We start from the raw sequence: 20,102 nt of genomic DNA on the forward strand, positions 1-20,102 counted from the left end.
ACCGTCTGAATCTTTTACTGTTTTTTCTGCTTTTGTTCACTACAAGTTTGACAAACCCACAGACATCCAGAGTTAACTTGCTAACAATGTGGAGCAGTCTCAGTGTATTTAGCTGCTTTTTCCCTAAACACAACCAACTGAGAGAAACGCATGCAGGCCTCACTTTGGTCATTTTGAACGTTGAAGGAGATTTGCTCCATAGACACCTTATACTAGTGTTCTATTTAAATTCAGATTCCTTTTATAGTTTGCAGTTTCTTTACTAACACATTTGTAGATAAGTTTATTGCTGAACCACACAGCTAGCAGTCTCACTCACTCTCAAGGTTTTGAAGTTTTGTGTGTGTGTGTGTGTGTGTGTGTGTGTGTGGTTTAGTCTATCAAACCTTACCCTTTTTCTCCCCAGTATCACAACAGTATGACTCCCAAAGTACGGATCAGTAAACAACCAATGATTCTAAAGCCAGAACAGAAAGATACAGTTGGAAGATGCATGATTGCATTTTTATGACGCATAGTAAAACTACCCCTCTTCTTCTTCTCTGTGTTGTTGTTGTTGTTCTTGTGTGTGTGTGTGCCTTAGAAGTCAAATAATACATTAGCCACACTTAAAAATACAAAAAAACATCTGAATTTCATTTAGAACTGAGATTCTAAGTTGTAAGCAGAAATCTTATCCTCAGCCACAAACATGTTTCCCCACTTTCACAATGCTGAGGTGTCAAATCCACAACCCCAACAAATGGTTTGTTACACGCGGTGTGAAGGGCATGCTTTACTTACACAGCCTCACACACAGTAGATTTTTAAAGTTTTTGGGGACAATGGTTTAGCCACAGATGTAACTTCTACTTTTGATAAAAACCACTCCACCTGTTTATTTCTTAAGAAATTAAGCTCTTATTTATACATGTCTACACAATAATAGACACCGTGTGCTCTGTGACATTATAGTCTTCTACTTCAGCGTTCATTGGTTTGCATTTTAATCTCTCAACCTTTCAGGTTGTTATGAACGACTTATATTTCTAACATTTTGTGATATAAAAGTGAACCATGTGGGTTTTTTTTAATTTTCTGTGTGATGGAATGACTTAAGACACGAGTTATTTAAACAATTCTAAATGACAGTGTGATGGCCATAGTACTTTATGCTGGGCCAAATATGTTAAGGATAATGTTTATCAACGTAAAATTGCAAAGAACCTTTGAATAGATTATAACATTTTGTAAACAGTTACCTCAGAACCTGTACTGTCAGCCCTATGTATGTATGTAAGGTGAAACTTTCCACAGTACTTACACTTAAGTAACTAAACACATAAAGTCACCCTTTACCAATAATCCACTGCTCCTTGAAAAAGTAGCACAAACAGACAACTGACTCAGCAATGATGAGTAGAGCTACCCCGAGGCGAGACTCAAGCAGAAGAAAATTAAAAGTTTTGGTTTCTGCGGCTCGAAAAATTAAAGAAAGTATGTTTAATAATTCAACAAGACCTACACTTTCAACACACGTACATTCAAATTTTGGATCAGACTAACATCGATGTTGTTCAATAGTTTTTATCCGTTCAAAAAAAGCCATTTCTGGCTTTAATGTTTCCAGCTGATAAGGAGAATGAGTGCATTTCAAATGTGCGTCCAAAGGCTTTAAACATCCGCTTTGTCTGTAAAGACAGTATCAAACTACAGAGCATTGTTTTTACTAAAATTCAACATTTTCAGATGAAAATTTGGCTGCTTTTTCACTGTAACACCCCCTCAATGCCATTTTTAGGATATTCTCGGTGATCCCATTTTATCATATTTATGCTTTTGGGACTGAGGGTATCTAATACGTCGTCGTCACAGTGTATTGTACTACCAACTGTGAGGGCTCTGCTTTTGCTTTGAGCAGACTGTTTTTATTTTGTCTCCTGAGTGTGTGTTTTCAAATGAGATCCTCCTCCTCAGTTTGATTTTGTTACCACAAACTTTGTGTAAAGTTCACAACAGAGGTAAAGAGATTTAAACATCCCAGTTTAAGGAGGCAGGGTTGGACCAGCTGCGCAGGGGCAGGTGAAACAGAGAGTGTCAGGGGAGATGTGCAACAGAAGCAGAGGAACATTTTACAAGATGATAAATGACACATTTAGGTGATTAAGGATTTGTTGACAAGATTAAAAGACACGGCCGTCAGAGTTCAACAACATTACAGTTTGATTAAATAAAAAGTTTTAAACTACACAAGGTTCATTTTCTCCTCTGATAGTAATCATATTAAACATGTCAAGAAAGAAAGAGTACAAAGAAAAATAGTAAATGTGTGTCTAATTCAACTCTTCCTGTGAACCTTATATGGTGTTGGCCAGAGGGGCCGATGGCGCGATATGGCAGCCTAGCCTCTGTCAGCCTGCCCCAGGGCAGCTGTGGCTACAACAGTAGCTTGCCGCCACCTGTGTGTGAATGTGAGAGTGAATGAATAGTGGCATTGTAAAGCAATTTGGGTGCCTTGAAAAGCGCTATATGAAATCCAATCCATTATTATTATTGTTATTATTATTATATCATCCCTTAATATGTTCGGTGTTACAAACTTGAAGAAGCACAGAAAAGATCATCAGACATTAATCTAATCAGTTTTCAGCCTTCATTCATTCATATTGAAAAGTTGGAAATCTTCCCAGCTAGACCAAAGTGCAGCGTTTAACACCGCTGACCATAACATTTTATTACAGCTATTATTAAATGGAGAGTCCTCTTCACACACTGAGGTTAATTATGAAGCTCCACGGGCTTCTGTGCAAAGACCAGTTCTGTTTACATTATACATGCTTTAGAAGACATAGCGTACATTTTCACTGCTATGCATATGATACCCACTTTTATTGGTTAAACTGCCGGGATGTCTTAGACACATAATGAGCTTTAATTTTCTGCTTCTAAGTTCAGATAAAACTGAGGTTATCGTAACGGGTCGTAAAAATCTTAGAAACAGTGTGGCTAACAAGATCCTTACTCTGGACGGTATTGCCTCGAGTAGTCTGTTGTAGTGATTTGGCGCATTATAAGTAAAATTGAAACATACAATCCCATAGCACAACATCAACATTTATTTATATACAAAAATAAAAATGCTTTTTACAGAAAAGAATTGTAACTTCATATTTTATCAACGATTACGCGGGTACATGTTTTAAAAATGCACTAAATGTTGGATACATTGTTTGGTAAAATGCAGGTTACACGTTTTAAGAAAGAAAAATCAGTCTTTCAGAGAAAACATTAGCAGCCTCCTTTGTAACACTCTGCGACCAGCCGTAGCTGTCTGATTTTCACCATGTCCAACCCTACCAGATTGGTGTATGCCTCGGCTATGGCGTCAAAGACTTTCCTTTCCGATTTCAGTTCGTGCAAGAGAGTTTCCGCCACCATGCGGACTTTGACGTCGTCCATTTTGATGTTGCGAGCACTCAGAAGCCGTTGAATAGATGGAATGAAACGAGGGGTGAGGAGTCTTTTTCTGATGCTGTGATAATTTTCAGCGTAAAAGTCATCCTCCAAGACTTGCAGACACTCGTGCTGTCTCTGGCGGGGGTGATCGGACTTACAGCCGTTGCATTCGTCAGTGAGGTACCTGTTGATTACTAGGTTGACTAGATGATACACCGCGGTTTTCACGGTATCGATGAAAAAAGAAGATGCCCAACCGTCAAGCTCATCGGCTTGCTGCTGCTGCTTCTCCAAGGGGCGATAGTAACCGGGCGTGTCGGGTACTATTGTGCCCTCGGCCGCAGAACTTTCCTCCTCCTCAGTGTGGCGCAGGGCTGTAGAGGCCATACTTCTGGTTTTTGAGCTAGAAAGGTTTGAAGGAATGAGACGGCGGTGTTCTTTTTAAAATAACAGGAGGGGGCGTGATCTGGAAGTGGGTTGATCTTAAAGGGTGTGGGTAGGAGTGGCAACAATTTTCAAAAACCGTAGAGTTGGCCACCTTGTCTCTCTAGCAGTTGCAACTTTGGAAAAGAGCGCTAATTTTCATCTGTTGGGCTTGAAATTCTCCATGAAAATGGCATCTTCCAGCCCTTCTGCTCAATCAACCATCAAAGTGGCTGAACCTGGTACATACTTGGTACTTGGTACTATCAGGGATGCTGGGCAATCTTTACTCTCTGAAGAGCCATCTGAGAGCCCTGCATTTGAAGATTGGAGTGAAGACGCACCGTATTCACCAGTATCAGAGTGGAGCCCACCCCCCTTCAGCACCATAACTGTGGACTATGGACACTGACAACGAGGAAGATTTTTTGTATTTCGGCGACTCTCCAGACATTGATGAGGTAGACTGGGCATGGCCACCCTTCCAAGGTCCTGAGACATTACCGGAACCGCTATGGGATAATGATGAGGACTTACCCTATGTACCCACGTAATCGTTGATAAAATATGAAGTTACAATTCTTTTCTGTAAAAAAGCATTTTTATTTTTGTATATAAATAAATGTTGATGTTGTGCTATGGGATTGTATGTTTCAATTTTACTTATAATGTGCCAAATGACTACAACAGACTACTCGAGGCAATGCCGTCCAGAGTAAGGATTTTGTTAGCCAGTGTTTCTAAGATTTTTACGACCCGTTACGATAACCTCAGTTTTATCTGAACTTAGAAGCAGAAAATTAAAGCTCATTATGTGTCTAAGACATCCCGGCAGTTTAACCAATAAAAGTGGGTATCATATGCATAGCAGTGAAAATGTACGCTATGTCTTCTAAAGCATGTATAATGTAAACAGAACTGGTCTTTGCACAGAAGCCCGTGGAGCTTCATAATTAACCTCAGTGTGTGAAGAGGACTCTCCATTTAATAATAGCTGTAATAAAATGTTATGGTCAGCGGTGTTAAACGCTGCACTTTGGTCTAGCTGGGAAGATTTCCAACTTTTCAATATGAATGAATGAAGGCTGAAAACTGATTAGATTAATGTCTGATGATCTTTTCTGTGCTTCTTCAAGTTTGTAACACCGAACATATTAAGGGATGATATAATAATAATAACAATAATAATAATGGATTGGATTTCATATAGCGCTTTTCAAGGCACCCAAATTGCTTTACAATGCCACTATTCATTCACTCTCACATTCACACACAGGTGGCGGCAAGCTACTGTTGTAGCCACAGCTGCCCTGGGGCAGGCTGACAGAGGCTAGGCTGCCATATCGCGCCATCGGCCCCTCTGGCCAACACCATATAAGGTTCACAGGAAGAGTTGAATTAGACACACATTTACTATTTTTCTTTGTACTCTTTCTTTCTTGACATGTTTAATATGATTACTATCAGAGGAGAAAATGAACCTTGTGTAGTTTAAAACTTTTTATTTAATCAAACTGTAATGTTGTTGAACTCTGACGGCCGTGTCTTTTAATCTTGTCAACAAATCCTTAATCACCTAAATGTGTCATTTATCATCTTGTAAAATGTTCCCTCTGCTTCTGTTGCACATCTCCCCTGACACTCTCTGTTTCACCTGCCCTGCGCAGCTGGTCCAACCCCTGCCTCCTTAAACTGGGATGTTTAAATCTCTTTACCTCTGTTGTGAACTTTACACAAAGTTTGTGGTAACAAAATCAAACTGAGGAGGAGGATCTCGTTTGAAAACACACACTCAGGAGACAAAATAAAAACAGTCTGCTCAAAGCAAAAGCAGAGCCCTCACAGTTGGTAGTACAATACACTGTGACGACGACGACGTATTAGATACCCTCAGTCCCAAAAGCATAAATATGATAAAAATGGGATCACCGAGAATATCCTAAAATGGCATTGAGGGGGTGTTACAGTGAAAAAAGCAGCCAAATTTTCATCTGAAAATGTTGAATTTTAGTAAAAACAATGCTCTGTAGTTTGATACTGTCTTTACAGACAAAGCGGATGTTTAAAGCCTTTGGACGCCCATTTGATGAAATGCACTCATTCTCCTTATCAGCTGGAAACATTAAAGCCGTAAAATGGCTTTTTTGAACGGATAAAAACTATTGAACAACATCGATGTTAGTCTGATCCAAAATTTGAATGTACGTGTGTTGAAAGTGTAGGTCTTGTTGAATTATTAAACATACTTTCTTTAATTTTTCGAGCCGCAGAAACCAAAACTTTTAATTTTCTTCTGCTTGAGTCTCGGCCTCAGGGTAGCTCTACTCATCATTGCTGAGTCAGTTGTCTGTTTGTGCTACTTTTTCAAGGAGCAGTGGATTATTGGTAAAGGGTGACTTTATGTGTTTAGTTACTTAAGTGTAAGTACTGTGGAAAGTTTCACCTTACATACATACATAGGGCTGACAGTACAGGTTCTGAGGTAACTGTTTACAAAATGTTATAATCTATTCAAAGGTTCTTTGCAATTTTACGTTGATAAACATTATCCTTAACATATTTGGCCCAGCATAAAGTACTATGGCCATCACACTGTCATTTAGAATTGTTTAAATAACTCGTGTCTTAAGTCATTCCATCACACAGAAAATTAAAAAAAAACCCACATGGTTCACTTTTATATCACAAAATGTTAGAAATATAAGTCGTTCATAACAACCTGAAAGGTTGAGAGATTAAAATGCAAACCAATGAACGCTGAAGTAGAAGACTATAATGTCACAGAGCACACGGTGTCTATTATTGTGTAGACATGTATAAATAAGAGCTTAATTTCTTAAGAAATAAACAGGTGGAGTGGTTTTATCAAAAGTAGTAGTTACATCTGTGGCTAAACCATTGTCCCCAAAAACTTTAAAAATCTACTGTGTGTGAGGCTGTGTAAGTAAAGCATGCCCTTCACACCCGCGTGTAACAAACCATTTGTTGGGGGTTGTGGATTTGACACCTCAGCATTGTGAAAGTGGGGAAACATGTTTGTGGCTGAGGATAAGATTTCTGCTTACAACTTAGAATCTCAGTTCTAAATGAAATTCAGATGTTTTTTGTATTTTTAAGTGTGGCTAATGTATTATTTGACTTCTAAGGCACACACACACACAAGAACAACAACAACAACACAGAGAAGAAGAAGAGGGGGTAGTTTTACTATGCGTCATAAAAATGCAATCATGCATCTTCCAACTGTATCTTTCTGTTCTGGCTTTAGAATCATTGGTTGTTTACTGATCCGTACTTTGGGAGTCATACTGTTGTGATACTGGGGAGAAAAAGGGTAAGGTTTGATAGACTAAACCATTACACACACACACACACACACACACACAAAACTTCAAAACCTTGAGAGTGAGTGAGACTGCTAGCTGTGTGGTTCAGCAATAAACTTATCTACAAATGTGTTAGTAAAGAAACTGCAAACTATAAAAGGAATCTGAATTTAAATAGAACACTAGTATAAGGTGTCTATGGAGCAAATCTCCTTCAACGTTCAAAATGACCAAAGTGAGGCCTGCAAGCGTTTCTCTCAGTTGGTTGTGTTTAGGAAAAAGCAGCTAAATACACTGAGACTGCTCCACATTGTTAGCAAGTTAACTCTGGATGTCTGTGGGTTTGTCAAACTTGTAGTGAACAAAAGCAGAAAAACAGTAAAAGATTCAGACGGTGAAAGTCTGGTTTATTTCATGAACACAATGAAACATTTTACAGTCCACAGAGCAAAGTAGCATACATGATAAATAGATACACATAACACGGACAGTGAGAAGTAAAACTCATCGTCTTACCACATGTTATATTCTGTAAGCTTAAAATAAACCACAGAAATTAGAGTTTAGTGTTTTAAAGTCATCTATTAAAAACATTACTGAAGTGACACTTTAACGATGCTTCATATCACAGTGTTTATGATGATAAAACATGTTCTCTCATTAGCAGATGTCTGCACTGTCACTTGTCATGAAAATGTCCAGAGCCAGGGTTCAGCTTCCTCTTCAATTACCAGTGATCATTAATAGGGCCACAAAAGATTTGTTACATTATCCCCATAAACAACATGCTTTTATAGAAATCATTGTGACACAAATATTTAGATTCTTGTTTCACAATTTGCATGAACTCCAAATCTTTAGAGTTTCATATTTATAAAGTATCGCAAATAATACAATAATACCATTGTATGAGCTACACTTCTTGTAAAGATGATTGGAAACACGTTTGAAAAAGCTCCTGCTGTGACCTTCCTTCTGTGAGGGCACACACACGCACACTCACACTCACACACACACACACAGAGAGAGAGAGAGAGAGAGAGAGAGAGAGAGAGGGGGAGATCATTAATACAAAGCATTGGAGTCGGTTTTGGATTTTCACTTGTTGATGGCTTTAATATGAACAGTCACATAAAATTCATTCCAATTTTTTGCCTTTGCTTCAATTAGGATGTTTCTTTAAATCTACAACAGCTTCCTTTTCAAAAAGTTTACTGACATAGTAAAGAAGTAGCTAGGGAACTCTGTAAGTATGAGCAACAATAGCTTAAGGACACTATGTCCAATAAAGAGGAATTCATCATCTGCAGTTCGTGAAAAAAAGCACAATATTAAAAACAATTCAGCAGACCCTCAGAGTGCGGATACAAACTGTTTTCAACTGTAGAGGTTAACTTCATGCACTTATCAACATGTAGTTTAGAGGCTTGCATTAGAGTGCTTTGGTGCTTGGGTATCTTTTATTTAGCATGGTTGTACCGTTGTGAATGTAGCTATATAAATAAATACGCTCAAGAGTCTATCGTGTGTTTGACATGCAACTAAAAATTCAAAATATATTTTAAATCAGTAACTTTGCAAATTTAGAGGATTTGTTTTCGGACAACATATGTGTCACATTTTAAACAGGGTTTGTATAATCAGCACTGACATACAGACATTTATGTGCTGGGTATAACAGACATGCTTACCGTGTGAAAGGCCCACCGATGTCTTGGAGCAGAGAAACACGCTGTATTGTTGCTTTTCTCTGTTGTGTAAGCAGCGCCGTAGGTCAGAAACGCTGTGTGCGGTAGCACAGTCGGCTCCAACGCACATCCAGGCATCCGCCTGAAAGAAAGGTGTCGCTGCAGCTAGGCTCTCAGGATAGTCATGCTTTTATTTATATTTGCATTCTGGTGCATTAAACTAGCAGCCTCTGTGTCCCGCTTGGATCATCATTCAAAATTCAGATATTTAAATAAAATGGCGAATTGGCTAGTCATGAGGAAAGAATATGTGTTTGTTTGTTTTAGAAGTATCACAGTTTATTTCTAAAGGAATACATGTTATTTGTGACACTGTTTGAAAACTAATAGCCTCTGTGTGTTTCAGAGCCCTAAAGAAAAAAGCAAAATACCCCTAAACTAGTTAAATTAAAAGTAAAATGCTCGTGCTGATGAACGAAAGTGTTATGCTCTCAAGGACCGATGTGAAGTAGTGAGGAAAAATACAGGGTGTTTGATTAGGCGCGTTTTATATATAGGTGTGGGGCTTGGTTTCAGCTGGCCTCTGAGATGTAGAGATAAAGGTGTAAACAAAGGTGATGCCTGTTTGGAGGATGGTCAGTACAAAGTGTAATGGCATGATAAAAGCTATAGTGGCTCCGATGGACCTAGCACAGCCGGACCTCTGCCATAAGATAAAGGAGACTGTTTGTATTGAAAACTATGGCAGTACAATTGAGATGCTCTTGATAAGGATGGCCTCTTCTGCTGACTGTAGGGGTCTAACTGTAACCCCCCTCTGTCTAAATGTTGCAGAATTAAGAATCCCTGTTTATTTCTAAAGGAATGCCTGCTGTTTGTGGTATTCTGTTTGAAACTATTAGCCTCTGTGTGTGAATATGTGTTTTTAGAAGGTGGAAAAACTTTCTGTTTAAAAACTATTAGCCTCTGTGTGTTTCAGAGCCCTAAAGAAAAATACCCCTAAACTAGTTAAATTAAATGCTGTGTGTGAATATGTGTTTTTAGAAGGTGGAAAAAACTTTCTGTTTAAAAACTATTAGCCTCTGTGTGTGTTTCAGAGCCCTAAAGAAAAATACCCTAAACTAGTTAAATTAAATCATCTATGTCTAAATAACAGAACTCTGAGACCTATACAATCCTTTAAAAAGAGTTTAATTAAAACACATAATGGTTTCATTAAATAAAACGCTATTAAACACATGTAAACATATGATCTCTGAACTCGCAAGTCCGTTCACGCCACACATGCACGCCGCAAGGTCCGTTCACACACATGGACGCGGAGGGGATGCGGGTGGGGGGCAAAAAAATCTATAGGTATATTACTACTCATATTCTTTTAAAAGCCAGTTGTAAATGAAAACTTCCAAGCTTGTTTTTTTGAGTGATGTAAAACTAATATATATCTATATCTATCTATCTATCTATATATATCTATATCTATAGATATATATATATGTGTGTGTGTGTGTGTGTGTGTGTGTATATGGCAGACAACAGTTAGTTAATTAAATAGTTTTGCAATGTTTAGCATTATAAATTAGAAAGTAGGGCGTTTTCCTAAGTAAAGCACAAAATATTAATTATTAATTATGTTTAATTATATCTCTCACTACTGTCCCAAATAACAAAGACTGAAGATCCCAGTGTTAGGATTTCTTAACCAGAACAGAGTAAGTTTATATGCTGTGCTATGTCACAAAAGGATGAAACAGCTAAAACTACAAACAGTTGCATTTTGTTCATTTATTTATTTTCATTTTATGTATTCCTTCTCATGTCACCTCAGAAGAAAAGCAGACAAACCTGAACAATGGATCCAACTGTAGTGAAATTATGTGAGTATGTGGTATTTTGCACTGTTACTGAAGTAGTGTCAGCTTCCAGATGTAAACTGTTTAAAAACTAGTTGAAAAGAAACCAAAATGCTAATTTAATACTGATATGTTACAAATACTACAAAATACATTTTTATGAAAATCTGTTTTTGAAATTCAAAGTAGTTTCCTTAAATTCTCTCTACATAATTACTTAGTTTTAAACATAAAAATTGGTGATTCAAATTTATTGGAAGGCTTTGTTACATGCTGATGTACAACATGTCCTTTTTTTGTCTGCAGTTGCTGTCAGTGCTTTATGGGTCACTCTGTGTCAAAGTCACACTACCAACAGGCTGAAGGATGTTCTAGCTCATTGTTTGAATGACAATGACTATGAGCAGCTTCTACAGATAGCCAAGAACGGTCTTCCACAAACAAACACATCTCGTCATGTTGTCATTGTTGGAGCTGGCATGGCTGGATTGACAGCTGCCAGGCTACTTAACAACGCAGGATATAAGGTCTGACATGAGATGTTTTTATTCTGGTTATTTAAAATTTTGTTCTATTATCTGTGACAGACGAACCTTTGTTTTTCTTCAAGCCTTAATATATAATTATTAGAGTTACTCGAAGTCCTATTAGCAGTCCTGGTGTAGTGAAAAGAGTTGGAGGTTTTACATTTTTAATTATAACACTTTCCTTTTCAACGAGATTAGTGTGTGTACATAAACAAAGCAAGCAATATTTCATACATATTAAATAATATGTACTTGTGTTTGGTAATATTTAAATAAGGTCACCATATTAGAGGCTAGTGGACGGGTTGGTGGACGTGTGGAGACCTACAGGAATGACAAAGAGGGCTGGTATGCTGAACTTGGGGCTATGAGGATCCCAAGTTTTCATTAGTGAGTAAAATCAGTTATTTAAAAGCTGGCTATTTTTAATACCACAGTGGTGATAGAGTCTACTTCTGCTCCTGATTTATCTGTTGAACCTTGGGGAAACTCACAACCTGACTGGTTTTCAACAGTATTGTCCTTCAGTTTGCAAAGGATCTGGGAGTTGAGCTGAATAATTTCATCATGGATGACGACAATACTTTCTATCTGGTGAATGGAATACAGCCACAAAGGACATCGGAAGTGAAGAAAAACCCTGAGATCCTGAAATACAATCTAACAGGAAATGAGATGCATAAATCGGCTGACGCTCTCCTACAGCAAGCATTAGAAAAGGTATGTGGAGGGGTTAGGTTAGTTTTTCCAGTTGGCGTTAAATGTTTCAACATAAACACCAAAACTGAGTTGATTTTGTTTGGTCTAAATCTAACAGACCTATTTTCAAGCTGAACAGTTGTGTGAATATGGATTTTTATACAAACACTTATTTGAAAGATTTCCATTTTAAAAAAGCTGTTAAACCAGAATTCTGTAAAAATATATAGTCATGTGAACAAAGAAGTGCATCACATGGAAACTTTTTAGTATTTCGGAACATTTGTTCTTATTTTATACAGTGCCAAAAATGAAGATTGTGTACTTGAACACAACACATTTGAAAACAGTTTAATTTGGTCAAACAGGCATATCTGCCCAGGCCTAATTACTCCATGCTCTCTGTCTGTTTCTTCACGGTAGTTTTGTTTTTATGTCATTTTTTGAAACCAATGATTTTTCTATTATGCCTCCCACGAATGTTAAATTAGTGTGATCTCCTTCTGAATTCTGATGAGTGCACTTCGTTAACTGCTTATTGTACATGTGTTTGCAGTCACTGCTAAGTTTAGGGATGGAGTTTGGCCCACAGTTCTTGTCATTAAAATAAAATAAAAATAAATAATAAATCCTAGATTAGTTGACGGTAAACACTTGGATTCTAAAAGGTTAACACAACTCTAACATCAGGGTAGACTGCTGTAAGATAGTTCACAGATATTAATACTAGGCTGAAGGTAGTTCATTCAGGTATTATATCTGCTTGCCATATAAGAGACTGTGTTGATATGCAGCTAGATGTTTATAAGTGATATTGTCTCAATGGTTTTTACTTCTCTAGGTGAAAAATGAAGTCACACAACATGGTTGTGCTGCACTGGAAAAATTTGACCGCTATTCTGTGAAGGTAGATTTCATGATAGCTAAACTTTAATTTTTCTCTCTGACCCACTTTGATTTCACAACCAGAAACTTTGTTTTCCTGATAGGATTACCTGAAAGAAGAAGGTGGTCTGAGTTCTGAAGCCATTAGGATGATTGGAGACCTACTTAACGAGCAGGGCCTTATGTACACTGCACTCACCGAAATGATCTATGACCAAACTGATGTTTCTGACAGCGTCACGTAAGACCTTCTAACTAAACTAAATATAACTTCTTTCATTGAAGAGTTCACAAACATAAGTGAAATAAATCAGTAAATCAAATCATGAAATGTTCCGTAATGGAACAGAAATTCTTATTTCCTTAATTAAATTAAAAATAAACTTTTTATCAGTGCTTCAACTGTTCATTTACAATTTTAGATGAGCTGTATGTTTTAATCATTTGAAGTAGAGGATATAACAATTCATTGCTTTAACCAGGGGTGGGGGAACTCCAGGCCTCAAGGGCCGGGGTACTGCAGGTTTTAGATGTGTCCTTGATCCAACACAGCTGATTTAAACGGCTAAATTACCTCCTCAACATGCCATCAAGTTCTCCAGAGGCCTGGAAATGAACTAATCATTCATTCAGGTGTTTGACCCAGGGTGATATCTAAAACCTGCAGGACACCGGCCCTTGAGGCCTGGAGTTGCCAAACCCTGCTTTAACCTGATAGCATGTTTTCCTGACGTGATGTGTCATCATTTCTGTCTGAAAAAAAATGAAAATTTGACTTTAGGCTGTATTGCTTTCAGCAGGAGTCAACAGTACCGTATATTTCTGCCTATAAGGCACACTGAAAATATTTACATTTTCTCAAAAATCGACAGTGCACCTTATGTGCTTATATGTGCCAAATTCTGGTTGTGATTACTGATCTCGAAACAATTTTAGCCTATTAAAATAAATATTAAAACATTTACTAGACACTGATTACTACAGAATTCATGCTAAAATGTATGTATGTTTTTTTTAAAGGTACTATGAAGTGACTGGTGGGTCAGACCATCTCCCCAATGCTTTTCGGAAAGACCTTAATGCCACCATTCTTCTTAATTCTACAGTCAAGCATATTAGCCATTCAGATGAAGTTACTGTATCATAACGAGGCCAACAGTCTAACTTTACTGATCTTAAAGCTGACTTTGTCCTGGTAACAACAACAGCCAAAGCGGCTCTTTTCATAGATTTCGATCCCCCTCTCTCCATTAAAAAGATGGACGCCCTGAGGTCTGTCCATTACGACAGCTCCACTAAAGTCCTGCTCACCTTCAAAAACAGGTTCTGGGAGGATGACGGCATCCAAGGGGGGAAGAGCATCACAGATGGGCCATCTCGTTTCATTTACTACCCCAGCCACAGTTTCCCAAAAAATAAGACCATTGGGGTCCTTTTGGCTTCCTACACCTGGTCTGATAACTCACTACTATTCCTAGGTCTAAACGATGACCACCTTAAAGAGCTGGCTTTGAGAAATTTGGAAAAGATTCATGGCAGGAAGGTCAGGGATCTCTGCACAGGGGTGAAAGTGAAGAAGTGGAGCTCGGATCCTTATAGTTTGGGTGCATTTGCTTTATTTACACCCTACCAACACTTAGAATATGCTGCAGAGCTCTTTAAAAGTGAGGGCAAGGTGCACTTTGCTGGTGAGCACACAGCCTTCCCTCATGCTTGGATCGAGACATCAATGAAATCAGCAATCAGGGCGGCTATCAACATTAACAAAGCTGCAAACAAAGAGTCGGTCAGAAGTGCAACACGAGAGGAACTCTAATGGAACGACTGTATAGATGATTTGAACCAGATGATCAGTCAGCTCAGACAAAGATATGTGTGATTAGCTGGCGATGCTGAACTGTCTCTACCAATCTTCTTCTCTGCAGATGCAATAAGGAATTTTCTTTCTTAAACCTCTTTTTATATAAAAGAACATTGCAGGTACACTCTTTATTTACTTCATGGTGTTTATTTTTTAATTTTCCATTGGTGCTTGATTGTAATATGATTACAACTTCTGTATAGTTAAGGAACATTAGCTTTACTGGTACTGCTTGTTAACTTTATTTTAATCATTAGCATTATACGACATCTGGTTTCATGGGTTGAGTTAAATTGGGTGATAACTAATTACTAAGAAATGAACATTACTGAGCTATAATCTTTTTTGTCTCTATGCCTTCAGTCACAGCCTCGTACAATGTTTTCTTAGTTTCTTTATGTATTACAAAGTCATAATTTACCTATTACTTATATATTACATATTATTCCATGTATTTTACATTGAGCGTCTCAAGCTTGCATGTAATTGATCACTTTGTACTGGCAGACTACTGTTTCTGATTTATTATTTTGTATGATGCAAATTTATCAGCCATTTTCTTGAACTTCATTTTAACATTTAATGGCTGTTTTGTCTGTTGTGAATGAAAAGGGTAATAAAATATAAGGTAGAAACACTGGCTGTTTTACCTTGCAGTTTATGTACCATAAATGACTGATGTAAATTGGTTAAAAAAATATTTAGAAGGAATTTCACATGAAAATGTAGAATTGTTCTTCTATATTATAGATTTTTTGTACTCAAAGTTATATGTTATCTCTTTGTGGTCTTGAAAGGCTGCATTAACCTAAACACTCTGGTAATATTTTTTACAGATTTACTCTGGAACAAGAAATGTCCTTTTTTGATATGTACACATATCTACACAACTGTACAGTGTAACATGACTGGGATTCTATCATTTGATACAACTGTATGCCTCAAAATAAATATGGAACTATCAAAGTACAACAGGACTTTTTGTCCGCAATACCATTGCCCAATCTGGTCTCACAGCAGTTCATGAAATAGTTACCAGTCCATCTCTATTTCCAGTCCTACTACATCCTGCTACATTGTATAATATATTGTACAATGTACATATGTTATATGATACATTGCATGGATGATTCATTTATACGATTTATTTATATTTCAAAGAATAAAGCCACAAAAGTTGGATTGCATAAGCGTATTGCTTTTAGTGCCAATAAAATATCAGGCATCTGTACTCAGTGAAAACTGTCTTTAACTTTACTTGTAGCCAAAAAGATGAAAAAACAAACAAAAAACATAAAAAATGAAAATAAACAAACAAATAAAAATACAGCGTAATGTTTTATGACACAAAGTAGAAAGCAGAGTTGGACTGTGGTGAAATGTACTACAAATGCATTCAATTTTAAACTTTTATTCGGCAACTTTTATAGAAAGGAAAGCAGAGATTATTTGTGCATGTAGTGAATGCACTTTAGAGACTCTTCCTTTTGACTTCTGTGCAGGTAGTGTACTATGCTGTGATGACTCGAGCAGATCTGAAGCGAGACTGGTATGTAGGTAATACAGCTGATGTTTTGCTTTTAAAATGTAAAAAAAAAAAACATAATGGAGTTGGCTGTTTGTGGGCAATTTGATCAGAGATTGTAACCAAAATCTAAGTTGGAATGTTTGCTAACATAGGAATAATGTGTTGCATGCAGAGCTGTAATCAGTGAAAAGGATTCTCACATATGTTCCTATATGATCAACATGTTTCAGTGCTATATGAGGGCCATGTTGATATCATCTTTTGTGGAATTATTTCTGCAATCATACAGATCCTGGGTATAAAAATAGAAATATTTTTCATACAGCTTCATCCCACGTATATAAATATGCTGTTTTAGTCAGATTTAGACATTCTTAGTTGTTATGGGTTTTTATAAACAGTGATATCAACACACCTCCATTGTTGTATTATAAAACAGGTTTGTGTCTTATCATGGTAACTTCAGGGTTGACGCAGATATGTGACGTTATTCAAATGTGGACACGTTTTCAATCATTGATTTTTAAGCAAAGCAGTTGAATCTATTCGTGTTTTTAGCAATATAATGAAATGTGCAAGAGCAAATGAAACATAAGAGTTTTTTTGTTTTGTTTATTTATTTAATTTCTAGTTTTGAGTGCAGATATGTCAAATTGTAAACAGTGTTGCAATATAAAGAAGTCCGAATGAAAGTTTAGGCATGTTTATGTTCCACTTACAATTTTAACTCTTGAATATTCAACAACTCATTCAGAAAGTTGCAAAGACATGAACCTTCCATCACCTGGTGCCACATCTTGGATCATTGCCACTATTTCATTGAGTGATCTGTTGTTGTTGGTGGGACTCCATCACTTTGGTAAATATTGCTGGAGCAAAAAAAAACAAAAAAACATTTTGCACATCATTTTGTGTTCATGGCTTTTGCTTTGCTACAAGCAATACAGTTCTGCTCATTCAGAAGTATATTGTTTTAAGCACCAGAAACACAGAATCCATGAGGTCCCGTAAGGGACATTATTACTGTAACGCTCTCTCACACCCTACTGAAATTTTATCTCTCACACACACTACCGAAACGCTCTCACACACACAACAAGACATTTCAGTAGAACAGAAGGTGTTTCAGATGAACAGGAAGTTGTGTCCTGATCAGGAAAGTGAAGGAAAAAGTGATACATTTCGAACCACTACACAGATGTCTACTGAGCAACCTGCTAGTAGCCTAAGTGAAGCAGCCGCATTACTCAACAGTATATTAGCCTCAGCATAGACCATCAGAACTCTGTCAAATGCGACAGTTGTGGGGCAGCAACCTGTTGCAAGTACCAGTGTGGACGGACTGGATAGTCACTTAACATCCCTCTTTCCCTCACGTCAGCATAGCAGCTTGCCCATGCCAGCAACATCTACAGTCAAGAGAGAACCTGCACCACGTTATCAAACTCGGCATTGCTTCGGCAGCTGGACATCAAGCACCTGAAGAAAAGGGTAGTTACAAAGTTTAATGAACTTGGCTGAAATGGGGGCGATATGTAATAGTCTGATATTTAAGACTATACTGAGGGCCAGATTTACTAAATGGGGAAAAATAGCACAGCTCATAGGTGTAGTTAGCTTTACGGGTGCACAATTTTCTAAACCACTGAGTTCATTTTGTATCAAGCTTTAGTAAATCGGTTTGCAGACTTGCGTTACACCATCTACCCATTCCATATTTTGTACAAACTCCCAGAAATGCATATGTCACAGGGTCAGTTTCAAAATTTCCCACAAAAGTTACCGTGTCTTGCATGCAACATTGTCACTGCGTTGTCTTTTAAAATACCAAAAATGTTTTATTTCATTATTTTTTTTACGCGCTGTCGCAAAGCATTTGTAAGTCTGGCACCTATGTACTGCAATATCTTAGTGTATCATATTCCTATAATGACAACGTTTCCAATATTTTAATTTAATTTGATTTACTTAATTAATATTAATTTATTAATTTAATTTGATGACAGACTGCCAATCATTATCACCCTACCAAGGCAGATACTATAATTATATAGAATACAATACAATACAGTATATGAAATTAACCCTTATGTTTGCCTAACTACAACAATTTTGTCTATGAAAGCATTCTGTGTAGGGGTTTGGATAGTGTTCTGCTGTCTGCATCTCAGTATTGTTAGATATCACTTGCTGTTGTTCATGGTATCTAATAGTTATATTGACCATGACCATTTCAACAAAGATGTCATTCTACTTCCAACTCCATCATGGGGAGTAGTGTGTGTATTAGTAGTGAGTGTGCAAACAAGGTTTTAAAATTATGGTTACACAAACATGGGCAAATCCTCAGTGCTTTTGAATTCCAGAAGACCTGGGACAACCAAACTGTCGTGAAACACATCGAGGAAAACTTTGGTGAATGCATTGTAGAGCATGTCAGGTACAATACTATTATTTATTGTTACTGTGTGTATTCATGTAATGATTTTTACTTAAAGATAATATACCAAAGTAAAGAAGTTTAAAATATTATTCATCATTATTAAAACAGTCTCCAAAGCTCCAAGATGGTCAGGAGCTGAATGGGATGCTGATCCCAAAGGTTTTAAAAACCAAAGCCCTCTATGTAGGGCCATTAACGACACTTTTAGTAAGCTCCTAGAAGAATGAAAAAGAATCATTGTTTGGTAAAAAAACGGTCAACAATTGGGCTTCTAACAAAATAGAATATATTTATTTAAAACAAGCATTTGGGAGCCAGTAATGATGATTGTTTTAAAGTTGATAGTTCAAAAATCCAACAAGACATGAGCAGCCACGTCACTACAAGGTTAAGAAGTCATGGTAAAGGTGGTAACCCTGGCACTAGCAGTGATGAAGAAGATTGGGACCAACTGTATTGGAAGGAGTGTTGGTAAAAGGCAATGAGCAAAGCAAGGAAGTGATGGGAGTGTGATGAAGGCTACGTGGCAAAAAAGTGATGAGAAACCTAGCACAAGCAGTCACAGCAGAGAATTTAAGGCAAGAAGTGAAGACATCCCTGCCATGAGTGTTAATGATGAATGATGAAGATTATTCTTCATATTTAACTCTCCTGACATTGCTTTTTGGCGATTCTTCAGATGATGAGGATTTAAATCAAGCTATAATTGTGAGCTTGGAGAATCAGATGTGAGTAACAAACGTACAGAATTTGAGTTTGAGACATGATTATATTATATATTATATCATGATTATATATTTCCAGAATTGTCAAATCAATATAAAACTTTTAAGCTTTAAATCTCTATGATCAGTGTGACACATATTCTCAAATTCTGTAACATGACAACGTGACTGATATATTTTAGATTGTGTTTTATTTTCTTTTTTTAGTGCAGAAAAAGTCCCTGTTCAAGAGATACTGCTGGAACTATCAAGCAAAATTAGCACAAAACAGCAGTGCAAATTTAATATAAATCACTCTTCTGTGTGGGACGGAGCCTTGCGTGGTTTTCAAAGGCTATCTTATGATCCCAACTTGATGATCTGTGTGAAATTCTCAGATGATATGGGGGAAAATGAGGAAGGGGTTGATTTAGGCGGGCCAAGGAGGGGATTCTTGAGACTATTGATGGACACCATTGCCAGGTCAGCCATGTTTGAGGGGAAAGAAAACTGCAAAAACTTGGCTCTTGACAGTGCTGGTAATTACCTATTTTTCTAAGATTGACAGTAGGAACTGTTTAACTGATATTTATTTTTACAGGCAACATTACTGACAATTTTGCTTTTCCTTTTATTCTGTTTCGTTGTAGCTCTCAGAGGGGACTGGTACTACATCTCTGGCCGAGCCATTGCAGTGAGCTTGGTACATGGTGGTCCACCACCTAGCTTT

General features: G+C 37.3%; 2 protein-coding genes across 2 annotated transcripts; both read left to right on the forward strand.

Annotated features, from left to right (window-relative positions):
• Positions 1-10,537: 10,537 nt before the first annotated feature.
• On the forward strand, positions 10,538-14,652 carry LOC116333564 (L-amino-acid oxidase-like). The gene is made up of 8 exons (XM_039602690.1): positions 10,538-10,584; positions 10,701-10,749; positions 11,032-11,252; positions 11,530-11,642; positions 11,768-11,972; positions 12,793-12,858; positions 12,941-13,077; positions 13,857-14,652. Exons 2-8 carry the CDS (start codon positions 10,725-10,727, stop codon positions 13,981-13,983), a joined length of 894 nt encoding a protein of 297 aa, XP_039458624.1. The 5' UTR covers positions 10,538-10,584; positions 10,701-10,724; the 3' UTR covers positions 13,984-14,652.
• Positions 14,094-14,675, forward strand: LOC120434510 (L-amino-acid oxidase-like). Its single transcript, XM_039602697.1, has one exon. The coding sequence runs from the start codon at positions 14,095-14,097 to the stop codon at positions 14,650-14,652; it is 558 nt and encodes a 185-aa protein (XP_039458631.1). The 5' UTR covers position 14,094; the 3' UTR covers positions 14,653-14,675.
• Positions 14,676-20,102: the final 5,427 nt, after the last annotated feature.

This window comes from Oreochromis aureus, linkage group 3, assembly GCF_013358895.1.
Source record: "Oreochromis aureus strain Israel breed Guangdong linkage group 3, ZZ_aureus, whole genome shotgun sequence".
NCBI lineage: Eukaryota > Metazoa > Chordata > Actinopteri > Cichliformes > Cichlidae > Oreochromis > Oreochromis aureus.

Coding starts and splice junctions, on each gene's coding strand:
- LOC116333564 (XM_039602690.1), top strand. CDS start 10,725: ATGGATCCAACTGTAGTGAAATTAT. Junction 11,643..11,767: donor AGGATCCCAAGTTTTCATTA/GTGAGTAAAATC, acceptor GGTTTTCAACAG/TATTGTCCTTCAGTTTGCAA. Junction 11,973..12,792: donor TACAGCAAGCATTAGAAAAG/GTATGTGGAGGG, acceptor TTACTTCTCTAG/GTGAAAAATGAAGTCACACA.
- LOC120434510 (XM_039602697.1), top strand. CDS start 14,095: ATGGACGCCCTGAGGTCTGTCCATTACGACAGCTCCACTAAAGTCCTG.